At 43.7% G+C, this 20204-nt stretch overlaps 1 protein-coding gene and 1 pseudogene across 1 annotated transcript in view; one reads left to right on the top strand and one right to left on the bottom strand.

Annotated features, from left to right (window-relative positions):
- Positions 1-2840: 2840 nt before the first annotated feature.
- Cd80 (CD80 molecule) overlaps positions 2841-20204 on the top strand; it is a 36441-nt gene continuing 19077 nt past the window's right edge. Inside the window, exons 1-2 of the mRNA XM_028788177.1 lie at positions 2841-2949; positions 19210-19524. Of these exons, the coding sequence (XP_028644010.1) occupies positions 2841-2949; positions 19210-19524 (424 nt within the window). The remainder of the gene's footprint in view (positions 2950-19209; positions 19525-20204) is intronic.
- LOC114639428 lies at positions 16531-17532 on the bottom strand (annotated as a pseudogene).

Genomic DNA, 20204 nt, shown 5'->3' with positions numbered 1-20204 from the left:
TCTCTCTCTCTCTCTCTCTCTCTCTCTCTCTCTCTCTCTCTCTCTCTCTCTCTCTCTGTGTGTGTGTGTGTGTGTGTGTGTGTGGTTTGTTTGTTTTTCAAACAGTTTCTCTGCAGTTCTGGCTGTCCCAGAGCTCACTCTATAGACCACACTGGCTTTGAACTCAGAGATTTGCCTGTTTCTGCCTCTCAAGTGCTGGGATTAAATTCATGTACCACCATGTCTTGCTGTTTTTTAGTATAATTTAACCTCAACAAAGTTATTAAAAGTAAACAATCATGTACATAAATTTGAAAAGCATGTCCTCCCTAGAAAAAGGTGCGGGAAAAATCCACTACTCACTCAAGTCATGACATTTCTCTGTAGTTTTATGAACAGAATTAAGTTTCCCTTTTCAGCAAAATCTGGAAACCATGACCTTTTGTTCAAGATCATCTTTATAATATGTTGTGAATACAAAAAAAAAAAAAGGAAACTGTCTGGTTTACTTTTTAAGAAAAAAATAGACAAAAAGGAAAAAGGAAAGGGTAACGGGAGGGAAGAGGGAACAGGGAGGGAGGAGGGAGGAGGGAGGAAGGAAGAGGGAGGAGGGAGGAGGGAGGAGGGAGGGAGAGCTTGAGTGCAGAGCTTCCAAGGGTATTCCATGTCAAGGCCACAGGGGCGGTCTAGGTGGGTCAGAAGCCAACTGTGAAAGTTGTAAGCACGGAGCTACCCAGGTCTGCAAGTGCAGAGAGAGACTCACTGTTCAGCAAGGCTGATGACTCGTCCTTGGGTCCTCTCAAATTCCATATATAGGATCCCAAGGTGGAAAAACTATCTGTCGATAGCAGTTGCAGGGGGACCAGAGCCTTCTTCACTCTATCATGCTTCCATCTTGCACACTGAGCTACCCCAGCTTTGGTAAGGTGAGTGAAATGCACCAATCACTGCGACTGCTAGGAGCATACTCTGAGGATGGACAAGACGCAAATGGAGCTAGGGTGATCCAGTAGACAGTGAACACTCCCCCACAAAATGCCTCAAAATGCCTACTACATATGAGCTGGACAGCCTGTTCCCATAGTAGTCTTACCACGGGTAGGAAAGAGTAACTCTTGAGTATAGAAACAGAACTTGAGACTATGGCAGAAACAGCCAAGACAGCTCACACACCACTGTTCAGGCGGAGCTAGTGGTTGCCCCTCACTCTTCCTCTTCTTAGATACCCCAGAGTCTGAGCTAGTTCATCCTCGTGGCCAGTCAAACACACTCTCAAAGAGCAAGGGAGCTTCCTCTGAGGCTTTAGTAAAGGGAACTTGGAAAGGGGAAATTCCAGTCCCCTGCCGTTTTAGTAACCAGAGGCAACAAGAAGAGATCACTTGTATACACATGGACCCCATCCTTTGATTTTTAAGACAAAAGAAAAAGAATCTTCAGCAAGTAAGTAAATGCATTTGCTCTTTATCATACTGTGGGACACCATAATAAAACACGCTCTCTTCCTCTATATCGTTTATATATATATATATATATATATATATATATATATATATATATATATATATATATTTTTTTTTAAAGACAGGATCTCATATAAGCCAGGCTGGCCTCAAATTTGTGGTGTAACCCAGGATGATCTGGAACTTCTGATTCTCCTGGTCCCACCTCTCCAGTGCCACCACACTGTTTATACAACACTGGGAGAAGAACTCAGGGTTCCCTGCATGTTAGGCAAGCATTCTACCGACTAAGCCACATTCTCAGCCCCCAACTCCCCAATGTCACTGCTTTTTAAACATACATACAGTCGTAACTTGCCCTCAGAGCAGTCTCCTGTGGTCTCTTATTCTCAAGGCCATGGCATTCCAGCACTGTTAGAAAAACACCATTCTTTTGTGTTTCCTAGTTGCAAACATTTTTTGTAGGGTGAAGCTGAGGTTTTTTAATCAAGAAATGGCCGATGACAAAGTCTCTTCAAGCTAATTGGTTGGCTGTGGGATAGCATCAGGCCAGTTGTAGGCATGACGTATTTCATTTTCATTTCTCAATTTTGATACTTACTGGAAGAAGAAAAAAAAAATAAACAAGCCTTGTCACATAATACTTCATAGTCTAAATAAGTGGTGTTTGTAATGTGTCCGCTCTTTCCTCCCTTTTTACTGGTAGACTTCTGTTGATTGATATCCCTGTAGGACTTACTGAGTTTGAGATTCTTGATTTCCTGTTTTAAGATATAAAGAAATCATTTCCTAACTAAAACATTGCCTCGGACAAATATACTTTTACCAGTCACTCTGTGTTTCTACAATGTGTCCAGAATGGAATCTAAGCTTTCTTGATCTGGCTGCTAGTGAAGGTTCTCTGCTTTTTGCTGTTATATGTGAAATGGGGGGAGAGGGACTCATCTCACTGTGTTCTAATGTTAGCCACACCCCCCAAGCAGAGAATCCTTTCACCCAGCTGTGGCTGGTTCTCAGAACAGGCCTGGACAAGTCATCTCCCCTAGAGTTCTCTCCACCTTTGAGTTGCCCTCATGGCCACACCCTGATTCAGAGGCCACTCAGATGTGAAGAACTCTCACTCATCCTAGACAGAGCTACGGGGGAGTTTTTACTTCACAGCAAGAGACTCAACAGACTCTTACTAGTTTCTTTTTCAGATTGTGAAATTCAACCTTCAAAGACTCAAGAACCCTCTTCCATCTCTGTGGACCAATAAGATCATCTTTAGCATCTGCTTGGTGTATACCATCCAGGCTTCTTTACGGCCCTGTTTCTTGATTTTTGTGAGCCTAGGAGGTGCCTAAGCTCCCTTGGCTCTAGATTCCTGGCTTTCCCTATCTATCGGAAGCATCTGAAGCTATGGGTAGCAGTTACCAGCGGATGCAGGATACACCACTCCTCGGATTTCCGCGTCCCAGGTTCATCCATCTCTTTGTGCTGCTGCTTGGTCTTTTTCAAATGTCTTCAGGTAAGGAAAGAACTTTCAGGAACTTGGCTTAAGCTCACCGGGGTTTTGAGGAAGATGATGCTGTCTGTGCCGTATCTCTCGGTTCACTGTGTGACCCTCCCCTGTTCCCTTTGTGAACTGGAAGGCCCTTCAGAATGTCTCCAGAATACTTTAAAGCTGTGAAAGTTCTGGTCTGAAGAGGTTAAAGGACACATAGGGTCACACAGCAAGTCAGAAAGCAAGTTAAAGCAAGAATGTCAACTCTAGCATAGAGGTGGAGACATTGTCATTTTAACAACACATAAAACCAACGAGCAGCCTAGAGCTGTGGCCTCCTCCATCTCTATTAGATGCTCATTTACATCTTGTGTGCCAACAGCGTTTGGTCTGGGAGGCTGCTTTCCAAAGTTTGTTTCTATGGCACAACTTAACTAACATGACCTACCTCTAAGACAATGGTGATCTTTTCCTTTGGAGCTGGGTGGGAAATTGAGACACTTCTTAGTGTGAATTCTTTCTCTTAACATTTCTTCTTAAGTTTTGCTTTCTTTCAACACTGGCATCTAACAGCCCAGATTTCACACAAAAATTAGTCTTTAAGTAATTTCTAACTGGCTGTGTGTTTCAAGTGGTGTTCTTCAGAGAACGTTTTGTTCTCAATGCATTTCTGTTTCTATGAAGGTTGTCTTATGGAAGCTAGACTTTCAGCATTACTAAGAGGGCATGGAAACTCTGTGCAGGTCGTGTTGTATGTGCTTGGACCACCATGTCCTGCATAACTATTTTTTTAATAGGGTAACTGACATGTGTGACCTTTTTAAGGTTGGAAAATAAAAGATCTGCTTTCTAAGGGGTAACATATAAAGTGGCTTCTCACAAACCAGGAGGAAGCTGGATGATCACAGGGCAGGCAGAAAACAGACTCTCGGAAGCCCTGCTGTAAAGCAGCTCACTCAAAACCCCACCCTGAATATCTAAAAGTGTGAGAGGCAAGGAGAGGGCAGGGAGGAGGATGAAGGATGCATGGACCACTGGCTACAAGTAGTGGCAGTTTTAAATTTTCTGTCCCAGGTCGTGAAACTTAGTCACAGAACCCAGAGTACCATGACGAAGTCCCCTTTCACACATCAGGTTCTGGACACAGTGAAAATGTCCAATAATTACATAGTTACAATCTTTTTCTGGAAATTAGGGGAGCACTCCCAAATTCAAGTCTTCAGGAGAAAGCACATAAACCCAGAAATTGGGGTGGGAATGGATGGGTGGGTGCTGTGGAAAACTTTCAAAAGTGAGAGAAAAACTGGCAAAATTTAAACCAAGGCTCAGCAATTGTACCAGAAAAATTGGTCAGAATTAAGCAAAAGTGATACATTATTACCCATCAGGAAAGCACTATGTGCTATGGCTATGTCCAGTTCCTACTGCTCTGAGTAAAAAAAAAAAAAAAAAAAAAAAAAAAAATAGTTCGTGAACAGCTTAGCTTTGAATGTCTACCTACCTCAGAAGTTGGTTGAGCCTGAGACTCGTGTCCTCAAACAAGTTTTCATATGTAAGTCCTGGAACTAACCCCTCAAGAAATATGGACATGGGCCAGGTAGTAGTGTCGCACGCCTTTAATCCCAGCGTTTGGGAGGCAGAGGCAGGTGGATTTCTGAGCTCGAGGCCAGCCTGGTCTACAGAGTGAGTTCCAGGACAGCCAGGGCTATACAGAGAAACCCTGTCTCAAAAAACAAAAAAACAAAAAAACAAAAAAACAAAACAAAAACAAAAAAGCAAAACAAAACAAAAACAAAAAAAAGGAAATATGGACATAAGGAGATCCTGACTACCTACACTCAGGATCGTAGACAGGAGAGACCAGGGAAGCTGGAGAAGTAGACCTGACAGAGGCAGATAGCAATGGAGGATTCTGGGCAGGGTATCAAGTGACAAACGCCAGCACAAGTATCCTCTCTCCCAATTTTAGACAGGGTCTCATGTAGCCTTGGCTGGCTACTCTTACTCAGTAGGTAACAAAGGGTGACAATGACCTCTTGACCTTCCAGCCTCCACCTCCTAAGTACTAGGATTCCAGACATCTACCACCATGCCCAGTTTATGCAATAATAGAGATCAAACCCAAGGGCTTCGTGTGTTCTGGGCAAGCACTTTGCCAGTTGGGCTACATCGAAGCTGTGTGGCTTGTTCTTTTTAAGCATTGACTTCAACAAATAGCAAGTAGTTTCTGGGTACAAAGACATGTTTGTTGGTCCTGGGGATAAATTATGAGTTCTTTCCTTCATGTGATTTATAGTCACTGGAAGAAAGAAGATAAGCAATCTAGTAACCATAACATTAAATATGTGACTTTTACAGAGATGGGAACTTTGAAAAGAAGGCATTACTCAGAGGTGCTATTTTCAGTGGTGGCAGGATCAGGACCAGAAGGAAGCCAGGCCTAGGACAGGGGTTTTCAGGTCACCATTGGGAATCTGAATATTATTCAAATTGCACTGGGGGAGGGGTGGGAGGGTTTTAGAGGGAGGTGGGGGTGGCACTATCTATCTCAGCACTGTCTATACATTATGCGTACTCAACACCTGGGAGTTTTGTTAAAAGACAGTCTCCAACACAGGGGATTTTTTTTAGAGAAGTGAAATTATTTTGCATAATATTGTAACGATGTATCTATTACTCATAGATGTTTCAAACACGTATAAAGCACACCTCCCAGAGGGAAGGCTAAATCATGACTTTAGAAGATAATGATGTGTCAGTGAAGGTTCATGGACTGTAACAAATGTGTCACTGTGGCACGGGTTGCTGCTGAGGACAGAGGAAGCTTGAGGGCCAGGACAGGGTTGGTCTGTGGGAATCCTTCATGCTTGTCCACCCAATTCTGCTGGGAACCTAAAACTGCTCTGACAAATACTTTTGAAATATTGTATGTTTCAAAAGTTTTCGGAGTCAAGATCTCACTCTGTACTCCAGGCTGGCCTAGAATTCAGTCTTGCCTCAAACTCCCACCTCAGCCTCCAGAGTAGCAAGGCTTATGTATGTGAGCTACCATGTCCAGCTTAAAAACTTACATTTAGATGCTGCTTCTGCTTAGGTGGGTTTGGAATAGGGCTTGAGGTTCAGTATTTCTAGGAAGCATCCGGGTAATGCTGAGGCTGGAGAACTATGAGGTCTGTATGCAAAGTACATTTAAAGAAAAACAGGAAATGTGTTAGCACAGGACTGTACTCCCTGCTACTCTGGAGGTTGAGCAGGAGGGTCAAAACATCAAGGCCTCCTGGGTTATAGAGTGAACTCAAGGCTAGCACGGACCCTGCCTTAAAGTAAAAAGCATGGGCTGGAATATAGCCTGGTGGGTAGAGTACTCACCCAGCATACATGAGGCTCTGAGTTTCATCTCTAGTAAGGTATAAACGGGGCATGGTGGCCCATGCCTGTAATCTCAGCATTTTGGAGGTATAGGCAGGAAGATGAGAAATTCAGAGTCATTCTCTAGGACATAGCGAGTTTGAGACCAGCCTGAGCTACATGAGTTCTTGTCTTAGAAATAAAGAGAGGCACTGAAGATAGAACCCAATGATGAGTGCTTGCCTAGCATGCACCAGACTCTGTGTTCAATCCTCGGACTGAGAAACACACAAGTCTTTGGAGTTGCCGAAGCATGAGGACTGGATTGTAGAGCAGCCACAGTCATTGTCCAGATCTAACAGGAGACTGTTTCTGGAGCCAAATGTATAGGAGGATGTGATGGATCTGATGAAAGAAAGGTGTTGGAGGGAAGCCGATGGACTCAGGATGTACAGTATGAAGCTGGTGGGGACTGGGCAGGTTTGGGTGTGGATGTGAGTGGCCTGTGGTGCCTGGGGTCAAGATCAAATAAGGTCAAGTAAGGTCGTACAGGGCTGTTTTGGAGTTGGGGGATGTACTACACCTTCAATCTTGCTCTAGGTCAGGAAGCCACACCCTGGTGGCATGGTCCTCTCTCCCTACTACTCTCCAGCCATCAGCACCCAGGGCAAGTTGGCCTCTTTTCTTCACAAGATAGGACTCAGCTGTATCCTCTCCACCATCGGGTTTCAAACACAGTCTACTGAGGTAAAAACACAGGACCAAATTCCAGTAACTGGTGGCTAGGAGAAACCTTCAGAAAAACAAATGGGCAGTCTTTCCTTCAGGGCTGGGATCACTAAAGAATGGCTCAGCTCTCAGGGCTGGGAAAAAGCTTCCTGCAGAAGCCAGCTATTGGCGCATTAGGGACTCTGAGGTAGAGAAAAAGCAAATGTCCTCAAAATGTCACTAGTAACGACCTCTCCCCCATACACACACTGCTGTCCAAACAGAACCAGCCAACACATCTCATGAGTTATAACCTCTGGCATCATTACCCTGATAATAGTGGTCCAAATCTCTTAGCCTTCTTACAAACTTATAATTTAAGAGAAAAAAATGAAAAGATCTGATTTCTACAGAATATAAGGGCTGTATGTAAAGTGGAGAGAAACTCAGGGACCAAGACTGAAATCTTCCAACAGCTAGTATGCCAGCCCACATCTTCCCTGTGCTGCACCCTACACAGGCCTAACACCAGGCCCATGGTATTCATTTAATGGAAAACTTAGAAGCGCCCCATGATATCGCTTCCATAGAAAAGACTGTGTCCAAACACCAGCAGGCTCCCATACAGGTACTAACCAAAATGCTTAGCTCCCAAGGTCAGACGAGATTGGTCACATTTGGTGTGGTATGGCTGTAGACCATTAATATCTGCGAGTGTTATTAGGATGATGGGTAGTGCTTATGGTTTTTGTTGGTTTGTCCTCTTTTACTCTTTCCAAATTTAGTACAATTTTTTTCTAGTCTGGCAAAATGCTTGTTTAACAAGCGTGTTTGTGTGTGGTGCATCACATCTTTTGAGTTGTTTTGTTTTGTTTTCAGTGCTGTGGCTCAGACCCAGGGTTTGGCAAGTGCTCAGCCACCAGGTTAAAACCTCATCTGGTGGATTTAAGATGCTATGCCCAACTTGTTTCCTTTCTATTACAAGACATGGTAATCCAGCCCAGGGGCTTGGCTGCCAAAGCAGCCTCTTCATCTGTAGTTAGACTCTAGAAAGGTACATCAGTCCTGTGTGGAGGGGAATGAATGTGTGTGTTCATGTGTGTGCATGTGTGTGTGTGTGTTCGTGTATGTGCATGTGTGATGTATATGCATATGTGTGTGCATGTGTGTATTGCATGTGTGTGTATGTGCATGTGTGTGTGCATGTGTGTGTGTGTGCATGTGTGTATGTTTGTGTGTGTGTGTGTGTGTATGTGTGTGTGTGTGTGTGTGTGCCACAGCTCACATATGGAGTCCAAAGGAATTGGTTTTTCTCTCTACCATGTGGGTCCTGGAATAGAATTCAGTTTATTGGGTTTAGCATTGAGTGCCTTTACCCACTGAGTCTTCTCACTTGGCTTTATTTTACTATTTTTATATCTTCCAATTTTCCTACAATATCATAAAATTCATCTTTTAATTTTATTTTCTTACTAAAACACTCTTTTCTGAAAAATATGAAAGTGTGCACATTGATAGCATTCTTTGGTGTAGGTTTAAGGTATTTTTGGTTTTGTTTGGTTTTGTTCTGAGGCAGGGTCTCACTATATACCTCTGACTGGCCCAGAACCTAATAGGTAGACCAGGTTGACCTCAAACTCAAATAGGTCTACTTACCTCTGCCTCCTAAGTGGTACTAGGTTAAAGGTATGCACCACCATGGCTGGCTGATGGCACACTTAAAAAGAAAAACCTACATAGCCTCTAAGCTGTAAGCCAATCATAATACAACAAACAATGAAAGCTTAAGTTATCCGAAAGGCTTTAAAATTCACCATTTTAAAGTGAACCACCGTTCACGGGCTTTTGTGTCCCATGCTGTTGATGGAGCCATAACAACTCTAGCTTCAGAGTATTTTCATGACCTCATACTTAGAACCGTTCAGCTGCCATTCTTTTCCATGACATCCTGTCTCGTCTCCTAGTAACCACTAATCTACTTCCCCTATCTAGGACCATGCTCATTCTGGGCATTTCTTACAGTGGGAGCATGCATCCTATGGTGTTGTATGTCTGGCTGGCTTCTTTCCTTTAACATTGTACTTGGGGTTCATCTGTGTTGGAGTATGTGTTGGGACTTCATTTGTCTTCAGGGCTAAAAATTCGCTGCTGTGAACTGAGTTCTTAAAAAATGTGTGGTTTGTCTTTAGGTCTGCTGGCTAGAGCATCCTCTCCTAGAGGGGTAGAGGTTGGGAGTTAAGTAAGTAAGGGAGGAAGATGGTAAATGGATCAGGAGAGGCAGGGACTGAGGCTAACTGCTTCGTGTCCCTTGTTTGTCACCCAGAGGAACACTGTACACATGTTCATTAAAAATAAGCAGAGCTGCCTACTGCTTCTGTCCATTTCCCCTCATAGTCTTGGCTTTATCTAGCTGCTGATGACTAGTGGGGCCTGATGTGCATCCCAAACCAGCGGTGGGCCTTCCATTCAGACCACAGGTCAGACAATTTCTACAGTTCCACTCTGGGTGTGGTTCAGCAGAGCAGCATGCCATACATGATCAGAAGAGTCCTATGAAAAGCCTGTATTAGGTCTGGGGATGTGACCCCGGAGGCAAGCACTTGCTGTGTATCCCTAATGGCCTGATTAAGCCTCATAGTCCATGGTGAAGGGAGAGAACCGATTCTTGAGATCTGATCTCTGACCTCCACACCTGTGGCATGTATCCATCCACCCATTCACACACATACATAAATAATAAAATGAAACATAAAAATATGTCTTTAAAAATCATATAGCCAGCTGAGCAGTGGTGGCACACACCTTTAATCCCAGCACTTGGGAGGCAGAGGCAGGCGGATTTCTGAGTTCGAGGCCAGCCTGGTCTACAGAGTGAGTTCCAGGATAGCCAGGGCTACACAGGGAAACCCTGTCTCGAAAAACAAAAAACAAAAAACAAAACAAAAAAAATCATATAGCCTCACAGTTAACAAAGGGCCTTGCTTCCTTCCTAGGATTGCTGTGGTAGTTTTGTCCAGTAGGAAAGAAGATAGCACACACACTTTGCTGAAGTGGACCTGAGGTCCAAGGAGCTTTCCCCAGGTCTTCAAGGTTATGGTTCTAATTCATGCTGATCCAAGGTCCTAATACTTAGCTATGCATTCAGCAAGTATCCACTTCATACCCCCTAGGCTAGGCCCTGTTCTCAGTACTGCAGATGTGGCAATGAACAAAACAGTCAAAGTTTCTCCTATGGACACACATGTCATTTATATATACAAGCATAGATAGATAGATAGATAGATAGATAGATAGATAGATAGATACGTACGTATGTACAGATATAATCTCCCAGATGTAACCTTTATTTACTGAAGCAAGAGTGAAGATAAAGCCAAGTATAGCAGCATATACTTGTAATCACAGCATTTAGGAGGTCAAGGCAGAAATATTGATGAGCTTAAAAGGCCAGATAAAGAATGTGCTAGGACACACGGGGGTATGCAACATAGCTCATCTCAAAAAAAAAAAAAAAAAAGATTGAAGACAGACATATCAAGGACAGAGCTTAGGAGTGGTTGGACTGATGGAGTTAGGAGGAACTGTTTGAGAGAGACAGAGAAGGCTTTTCTGAGTAGAGAACACCAGCCCCGATTTATATGAACCCTGGCCATGTGGATGGACCTCTGAGGAAGATGCTGGCTTCTCTCATATCCTGGGCATGGTGAGGAAAGTTAAGTACGGCGTCCTGTTTGAACACTCACTCCTGCTTTGTCTGGGGTGCTGGAGTGCCAAGAGGTATACCTGACTAACTCAAAGACCAATGAAGCTTCAGGAACCCAGCTCCCCTCCACAGTCACCAACAGACAAAAGCCTGACATGTTGTTTCTTCCATTTTTCTCATTGCTCAGGCATGAGAGTGGAAGCCAGGTTCCTGTGGGAATTTCCAGGTCACACAGGAAAGTTTCGATTCCTCTTTTTCAGTCTGGTTCTTCCTCAGCATTGATGTGATGGGTGGAGGCTCAGACAGGGATGGAGAGGAGCCCATTGGTGAGGTAGCATGACCTTTAGAGAGGTAATCCATACTTCTCACCATATGACTGCAGGAAGCCCTCAGGAACTGCCTTCGGAAGAAGGCAGTTTTGCTTTTGCTCATGTTTTTCTCTCTTGTGAGATCGGATGTCAAAATCTGCTGAAAATATTGCATTCTATGGGGTGGGAGCAAGTAGGTCTGAGGAAGGGGATACCTCATTATTTGGGGCCCAAAGAAATGAGCTGTTTCATGTCACGGCGTTCATCAGGTCCAAGCAAGACCAGAGTGCTACACAGCTGATATGATCCCTAAGTGAGACTAAAGCAACCAGAGGGTAAGACTTGGGGCAGACAGGAGGACAGCAGACACTCCTGTATCAGACTTGATGCCCCAGAATCCCCTCTGTCTATGTCATTTAATTGAATTTACTTCTGCAGTGCTCTGGACTGGGCAGGTATCACACCCCTTTTACAGATGAGAAAGCAGAGGTATGGACTAATAGCTGAGCTGAGACTAGACTCTACGCCAATGGGAACACAAAGTCTATGCTCTGCTTCACATCTTTTAGCTTTCCTGTATCCCTAAATGTGTCCAGGTCATGGCCGATCTTTAGTTCTCAAAGTCCTCTTCAGGCTTGTCATTTTACTTCTGTCAGTTATGACCGGAGTAGGAACCGCTGACACTCAGTGAAGTTGCCTGAAGGATAGCCTGAGAACTCAGCCACCTCTAATTTAGGAGCACAAATACTTTCCTGAGATGGCTGGTGTGGTAGGAAAGTGCCATTGCCCCAGACCTTGCTTTCCAAGAGCCAGACGGCCTGGAAATGAGGCTGCATACATGGGTGTTTCCCAAGGGCATCTTTGTGACCCTCAGGGTACAGGGCAAGCTACATTCAGATGAGAGCACTAGGCAGGAGCCTGAGACCTTGGACCTTAGAAGGATTTTTCCTGGGGTGTATTGGTGAGAAAACATGCTCGATTATGTTTTTAATTTTTTATTTGATATGTATGGGGTTTTGTATACATGTATATGTGCATACCATGTGTGTGCCTCGTACCTGCAGAGGCCAGAAGGTGCCAGGCCTCCCTGAAACTGGAGTCACAGGTGGTTCTGAGTCACCCTGTGAGTGCTGGGAATTGGAGAGAAGTCATCTAGAAGAACAGCCATTGCTCTTAACCACTGAGCCATCTCTGCAGCCCCAGGGACCGAGTTTTAAAATGGGACCCACTCGGCAGATCCAAGTTGTAGGATCATGGCATGCACAGATGACAGACAGCTGAGACAAAGACAGGCTAGAGGGACCATCAAGTAGCTAAGAGGGCAGACATAGCCCACAGGTATAAGCCACAGCCTTGTGAGTGGTTCCAGCCCGAAACCATGCGGTCAGGCCAAACCTGGAAAGAAAGGGCCTCTTTCTTTTCTGTTTTGTTGTTGTTTTAGTTGTGTTCATTAGAGACAAGGTCTTTTGTCGTGTAGGCTGGCCTCGAACTCTTTGTGTAGTCAAGGATAACTTTGAACTCCTGGTCTTCCTTCTTCTATCTCCCAGTGTTGGCATTACAGCTCCCTAAGACCTTTTGTTGTTGTTGTTGTTACTTATTTATTTGTATGTACATGTGTGGTACATGTGGAGAGGTCAAAGGGCAACTTGCAGGAGTTGATTCTCTCCTTCCAAGGATTAAACTCAGGATGTCAGGTTTGTTGGCAGTTGGCTTTACCCATTGACTCTCTCTTAGTGGAAGAGCTCAATGGTGCGGCCGGATGGAGCAATGCAGTGTTGGCTTAGTTATTTTGGAACTGAATCCTAAAATTGGGGGATCAGTTACCTAGGTTTCTTTTCTTGTCGCTATAATAAAATAGCCAGACAAAAGTAACTTAGGGGAGAAAGGATTTTTCTGACCCAGCTTCCAGGTATGGCCCCTTATGACAGGGAAGTCACAGCAGCAGAGACATGAAACAGCAGGTCACATTGCATCCCTGTCAAGAGTAGGGATGCCTGTGACTAGCTCTTTCTCCCTCTATATCTAAGACCCAGCTTAAGAAATAGTGCCACCCACAATGGACATATTTTCCTGCCTCAGTGAAATCAGGGTCATTCCCTCACAGGTATGCCAAAAGCTGGCTGAATGAGAATGGGGACATGGCGGCTCTAAGTAGGGTTGAGAAGAAGGTTTTTATTGTAGATATGAGGGAGAGCACAGCCAGAGGCATTTGGAAGAGTCCAGAACAGAGAGAGAAAGTATCAGATTGAACATGATCATCAAAATAGACTGGGATCATGTGAGGAGGGAAGGGGAGCAAGAGAGGAAGAGGAGAGAGAGAGAGAGAGAGAGAGAGAGAGAGAGAAGAAGAAGAAGAAGAAGAAGAAGAAGAAGAAGAAGAAGAAGAAGAAGAAGAAGAAGAAGAAGAAGAAAGAGATCAAGAGAGAAGCAGTTGAGGACCAAGAGAACACGCGGCTGAAATGGCTTATAAGGGTTATAATGGGTTGTAAGGAATCAGAAGCTGGGGAAGGGAAGCAAAGCTCAGGAGCTGGAGAGGTTTAGGGTTGGATGAGAGGGGTGAGAGGTGCTGGGAGTAGCCAGGACTCTATAACAGGTACTTGCAATACTAAGAGAGCAGGGTGGCCAGCATGGATGTCAAATAGGTGCCACAGTTAGCCATTCGTCCTGAGTTTCTTAGGGAGCCAATACTGGTGTCTCAGGTGATTCTAGATTCTTTCAAGTTGACAACTAACACTGATGATTAGGGCACTAAATAGAGAGTGACCTTAAAAGTCTGGGCCAGAAAGAAATACACATGTAAAACTGGGGTGGTGTCTTTTGCTTGATCTAGTTTGTTTTTTTTTTTTTTCTTCCCGAGACAGGGTTTCTCTGTATAGCCCTTGCTGTCCTGGAACTCACTCTGTAGACCAGGCTGGCCTCGAACTCAGAAATCCTCCTGCCTCTGCCTCCCAAGTGCTGGGATTAAAGGCGTGCGCCACCACTGCCTAGCATTGACCTAGTTTTCTCATCTGTAAAATAATACAATTCTGGTAGTCCCTCTAGGACTCCACAGGCCTTAACTTTGTCCTCCATGTTCCTTCGGGGCTTAGCAGATTCTTTAACCTGCTTGGGCTCTTTCATTGGGGTCTCTTAAAGCCATCTGCCTTCTCATGGGACTGGAGAACCATCCCACTTCTGGGATGGGTATATAAAATGCGTAGGTGCTTCTCTGTATGTTAGAATGCTCACCATTTGTTATCAGATGAAGGCGAGGGAGAGAGGAAGATTCAGGACAAGTCTTTGCAGTGACATCCCCATTCAAGGGTGCTTAACTAAACGGTAGAAAAAATGGCCGTTTATTGCCAATGTCGTGATAGGCATTCAAGATATAAGGCTGCTGTTAAAGTGTTGGGTTCGCTTTCGGCTGCATAATCAGAAGACTTAGATGAAACAGGGAGTCTCAGCTTTCCTAACGTCATTCTCTAATCTAGCGGTTGCTTTAGAGGCCTTTGTTCTCCCAAATCAAAGTGTGCAGGAGGAAAGTGAGAGCATTCAAAACCATGTTGGTAGCAGGTATGGTGGCTCACACCTTTCCCAGTACTCAGGAGGCTGAAGCAAGAGGATCAAGATGGTCAGCCTGAGCTACCTACAGAGACCCTGTCTCAAACAAAAACATAGCTCTGTGCAACTGTGCATGCGTGCGTGCGTGCGTGCGTGCGTGTGTGTGTGTGTGTGTGTGTGTGTGTGTGTGTGTGTTTGTATGTGTACAACATGGGTAAAGAGCTGTAGAAAAAATGAAGGGGAAAGTCCCATTGGGTAGGTCTTTTTTTTTTTTAACAGAGTTGTGTTCTGTGGAGAGTACAGGACTAAGGAGACTGTGGAATGAGACAGAAGGATCCTTACTGCAGTATAAAAGCGGAAGCAAGAGGGCAGAGCGCCATGCTTCCCCTCTGGTGAATATGTCAGGCGTTCACGTGCGTTGCTGTTCTCCCCATGTCTAAAATCCTACAAGTATTGACTCTGGGTTGTAAATAAATTTTGGAGCTGTGCATGATGGTACATTTCTGTGATCCTAGTATTTAAGAGGTTGAGGCCAAAGGATTGTTATCTGTTTGAGACCAACCAGAGCTGCATAGCAAGATCCTGCTATGCCCCAAATAAACTAAATTTTTTTTTTTTTTGGGTTTTTCCAGACAGGGTTTCTCTGTGTAGCCCTGGCTGTCCTGGAACTCACTCTGTAGACCAGGCTGGCCTCGAACTCAGAAATCTGCCTGCCTCTGCCTCCCAAGTGCTGGGATTAAAGGCGTGCACCACCACTGCCTGGCTAAACTAAATATTCTTATTCCAAGAATAAGGACGTTATGTTATATGACTTATTTAATATGGCCCTCTTTTAAATTTATGTTTTCTCTTATCTGCCTCCTATATTCCTTCATGATGGAGAGACACAGGGCATGGAGTCATTGTCCCCTCTGCTGAGAGTTCCTAAACATCTCAAGAGTCCCAGCCAAGACCTCTGTAAAGCACTATGACCTCTTCCTCACCGCTAGGGGGAGTAGATCAACTTGCAATTGTTCCCATTCAAAGGATGACACAAAGGAAACAGAAAGGAAGGGTGTGAAGGGCCCTAGGATGTGGTGCGCAGTCTGTGAGCCAATGGCGTACACTCTCTGGAGTTTTGGTCAAAATTATTTTATCTGTGGGGTATCAATATGTTCAGTAGAGCACACAAGAAGCAATAGGACTCCAGGCATGATGGTGTTTACTTGTAATCCCAGGATTCAGGAGGTGGAGACAGGAAATCATCCTCGGCTACATAAGGAGTTCAAGGCTAGCCTGGGATAGGACTGAAACCTACCTGAGTTGAGAGAAGGTTCATATTAATGCTAAATCCTGCTTGTCATTGGAAAACCCTCAGAAAATGCAGGGGGCTCATGGATCTGATTTCAGTGATATGTCTTGGTTATTGCAGAACCAAGTTAGGTTTTTTTTCATTCGATTGTATTTAGCTTTCTTTCTTTTTTTTAATCAACCACCTTTACTATGTGACTAAGTAATATTAATTTTACCTCCAAAAAGAATCAACAATTATTTTTAAAGCAATTAAAGTCATTTGTAAAGTCAGTAACAATTGAAAAACTTTCTATTTATGACTAATCCATTATAAGCAAAACCAATCTTAAAAACACAATCCTACGAAAAGTGCAGTCATGCTAAGAACAGATAAGGAAGTCCAAGGACCTCACAGGCTGTGCTAGACCAAACAGATCAAACACAAAATTGATTTTCAACTGTACGCTTATACAAACAAATAAATAAAATCCTACTCTTTTTTCTTTCATATGCTTAAAATGTCTTACATGAATATAAAAATGTTCTTTTCCTTCAAAAACTTATGAGAAAAAAGACTGAAAACGGTTTATAACCAGCTCTGAAGTTTTATGCTTATCTTTTTCTACCTTTATCAATTTCCTGACACATTTAACCTAAACAGGAAAATCTTTTCAGCAAATGAAGCATGACAGCCTATAAACCAATGTCTTGAAGAACTCTGCAAGGTCACATATATCCCATGTTGCTTTTGGTTTCCCATCTCTTCTTTGCTTCAAACTCCCATGCCAGTTGCTTCTTTCGAGCAGCCTGTGAATTTTCAGCCTTCTTTTTGGCTTTAACAAACTCGTGGCAAGCAATTGCTTTGGCAATTTTTGCACCGAGCTCTCGAGCAGCTCGCTGGTTGCTGAGCTCCTTGGCCTTCTCAGCGTCCCACCCTCCACAGCCTGGTTGGTCCTTCTCTCAGCGTCCCACCCTCCACAGCCTGGTCGGTCCTCCTGTCAAGGCCTGACTTCTCAACTTTTTCTGTTTAACAGAGGTTCAAATCTATCACTGGCTCCGGAATACTGAGTAAGCGCTTTGCACTGGGTCTCACTTGAGGACTGCTGACTTTGAGATTCCTTTTCATTCTTCAGTTTGCCTTTTTTGGGGGGAACGTTTTCCTTTTTTTTATGTCTGAATCTTGGTGTTGAATATTTCTGTTCAGAATTGTTTTATGAAATTCTTGAAATTTACTCCACGTGTTTAGGGGAATCCCAGAAGGACATTTCTCATATGCATCTGCATCAGCCTCTGTTTCCGTGTCTGGCTTGCCTGACGGGAAGTCTGATGCTCACACTGCTGGCTCCGTACTGCTGCCAATCTCTCCGTCTTCCTGTAAATTAAGGTCTGAAGGTTCTTGGATCTCTAGTATGATTTCATCTTCAGAATTTGACCCAACATCACTTTCATTTAGTCCAAGAGGTAACAGCCCACTCCAGATCTTTTCCTCAGGTAGAAAACAGTGGCTCTGTGGCCATCTTAGAACCCCACCAACCCGTATTTAGCTTTCTAATCAGTAGCTTCCAGATCCTTCTCAAAAGCACTGGAAGTGCAACCTCTATGGAAAATAACATAGATGTTTTCAAAAGATGTTGAAAATAAAAATATTATATGACACAGAAATTCTACTTTGTGAAAATGTCCACATGAAGTGTTATCAGGGTTATGAAGAGCCATTTGCAGACCCATGTTGACAGAAATAGTATCCACTATCCCAACTACCCAAAATTAGAAAGCAAGGGAAGCAGCCCAGATGTCCATCAGCAGATGAGAAGATAAATCATGTGTGTTTGTATGTGTGTATGTGTGTGAGCAATTATACAACATGCAAATTTGAGATATATATGTATATATACATATATACACATACACATGGATGGATAGATAGATGATAGATAAACAAAGAGACAGATTATTTGTGACTGTCATATCACATGGCAAGGAACTCTTGTCATATAACACAAGATGACTAAACCTTAAAGACGTAATATTAAGTAAACAGGCCAACCACAAGAAGGCCAGTATATTTGAAGTAGTCAGACTCACAGAGGCAAGCAATAGAGTGGCAGCTTCAGGGGTGAGGGAAATGGAGAGCGAGTCGGTTGTTTAATGGGTGCAAAGATTCGTGCCACATACCACCGTCTCTTCAGGTCTGTCTCACAACTACATGAAGGTATTTCTCCACTGTAAACTTAAAGATGGTCCATGGAGTAAACTTGATGTATTTCTTTCTGTGCTGACAATCAAACTCAGGGAATTGTGTATGATATGCACGTGCCCTACCATTGAGCTACATCCCCAGCCTTTGGTGTTTTGAGACAGGGTCTCCTGGTGTAGGACAAGCTATCTTCGAACTTACTATTCTCCAATCTCTGAAGTGCTAGGATTATAAGTATCCAACATATATGTAGTTATGTGTGCTTCTTTTTTGAAATTTAATTTTTTTTCTACTTATTCACTTTACATCTTGCTCACTGCCCCCCTTCCCACAATCCTTTCTTTCTTCCCCTCCCCTTCTCCTCTGAGCGGGGGGGGTGGGGGGGGGTGGCTCTGGATACTCTCCACTCTGGCACTTCAAGTCTCTGTGAGGCTAGTCACTTCCTCTCCCACTGAGGCCAGACAAGGCAGCCCGGCTAGTAGAACATAACTCACATACAGGCAACAGCTTTTGAAATAGCCCCCATTCCAGTTGTTCAGGACCCACACGAAGACCAAGCCACAAATCTGGTACATATGAGCCTAAGGCCTAGGTCCAGCCCGTGTATGTTCTTTGATTGGTGGTTCAGATTCTGAGACCTCCCCAAGGGTCCAATTTAGTTGAATCTGGTGCTCTTCCTGTGAAGTTCCTATACCCTTTGGGGCCTATATGTGGTTCTTTTAATTCACAATAAAAATAATAAATGAAAACTGGGCTGTAGTGGTGCACAGGCAGGTAGATCTCTATGAGGCCAGCTTACTCTATAGCGTGAGTTCCAGGACAGCCAGGGTTACACAAAGAAACCCTGTCTCAGAAAACCAAACGTAAATAAATAAGCTAATGAACTCCACCATTCTACATAATTAATATACAATAATAAAAAATAATTATAAAAATGTGTTGAGGCTGGGTGTGGTTGAGCATACCTTTAATCCCAGGACTTGAGAGGCAAAAGCAGGAGGATCTTGTGAGTTTGAGGTCAGACTGATCTACAGGAAAGGTTCAACCAGAGCTACATAGAGAGACCCTATCTCTAAAAACGACCATAAAAAAAATGTGTCGGCTCCCACACATTAAAAAAATCATTCATCATGGTTAGTCACCTTATAGCACATATGAGTTTGGTTGTTCATTAAAGACAAAATCTTTTCTTACTTGCCTTTTCTTAGGTGTTGACCAAGTGTCCAAGTCAGTGAAAGAAAAGGTATCGCTGCCCTGTCGTTACAACTTTTCTCATGAAGAGCTGCCCATACTCCGAATCTACTGGCAAAAACAAGGCAAAATGGTGCAGTCTATCATCTCTGGGGTACAAGAAGCGTGGTCCGAGTATAAGAACCGGACTTTACTTGACAACACTAACTACTCTCTTATCATCCTGGGCCTGGGCCTTTCAGACAGGGGCACATACACCTGTGTCGTTCAAAAGAATGAAAGAGGAGCTTATGAAGTTAAACAGATCACTGAAGTGTTGCTGTCCATCAAAGGTTGGTAGGAGTCTCTGGTTTACTGATTCACAATGTCCTTAAAGGAACATGTCTATTGACGAAGGTGACACTTTTAGCAGAGAAGGATCGTCTCACTTCATATCTGAGGGTTGAGTCTCCAGTCCTACAGAAAACCTGATTGGTCAAAGTGGAAACCTCTATCAGTGCACTTTTCTTGTAGTTGGGATCATTCAAGGCCATAGTAATCATCCCAGGCACTATAACGGCCTTCTGACTCTCAGGAGCATAACGGTGATATGAAGTGGACGTACTGTGAACTGCACTTGAGAAGTGCCTTTCCTATTCTGGGTAACAAGCTAATTAGGTCACATATTTTTTTTTTACTTTTCTGAATAATTTGCATTCCTGCTTTTGTTCATAACACATACTTACCCTTCTCCACTGAAGGTGACCAAAACTTGGGCTAACTGAGTCATCTGAGATATAAAGAGCCAGTCTTTTTTTTTTTTTAAGATTTATTTTGTTTTTAACTATGTAGATGTGTGTGCGCAAAAGCTCACAGCAGCCAGAAGAAGGTACTGGATTTCCCAGGAGCTGGAGTTATAGGCAGTTGTGAGTCACCCAATATGAGTGCTGGTGATGGACTCTGTGTGTTCTGCAGGAGTGAGTTAAGAGTGTGTATGTACTTAATGGCTGAGCCATCTCTTCAGTCCCAAAGG

The sequence above is a fragment of the Grammomys surdaster genome, unplaced genomic scaffold (assembly GCF_004785775.1).
Source record: "Grammomys surdaster isolate TR1022 unplaced genomic scaffold, NIH_TR_1.0 125704, whole genome shotgun sequence".
Lineage (NCBI taxonomy): Eukaryota > Metazoa > Chordata > Mammalia > Rodentia > Muridae > Grammomys > Grammomys surdaster.
Note: the sequence above shows the minus strand (reverse complement) of the source record. Positions and strands in the feature narration are given on the sequence as shown.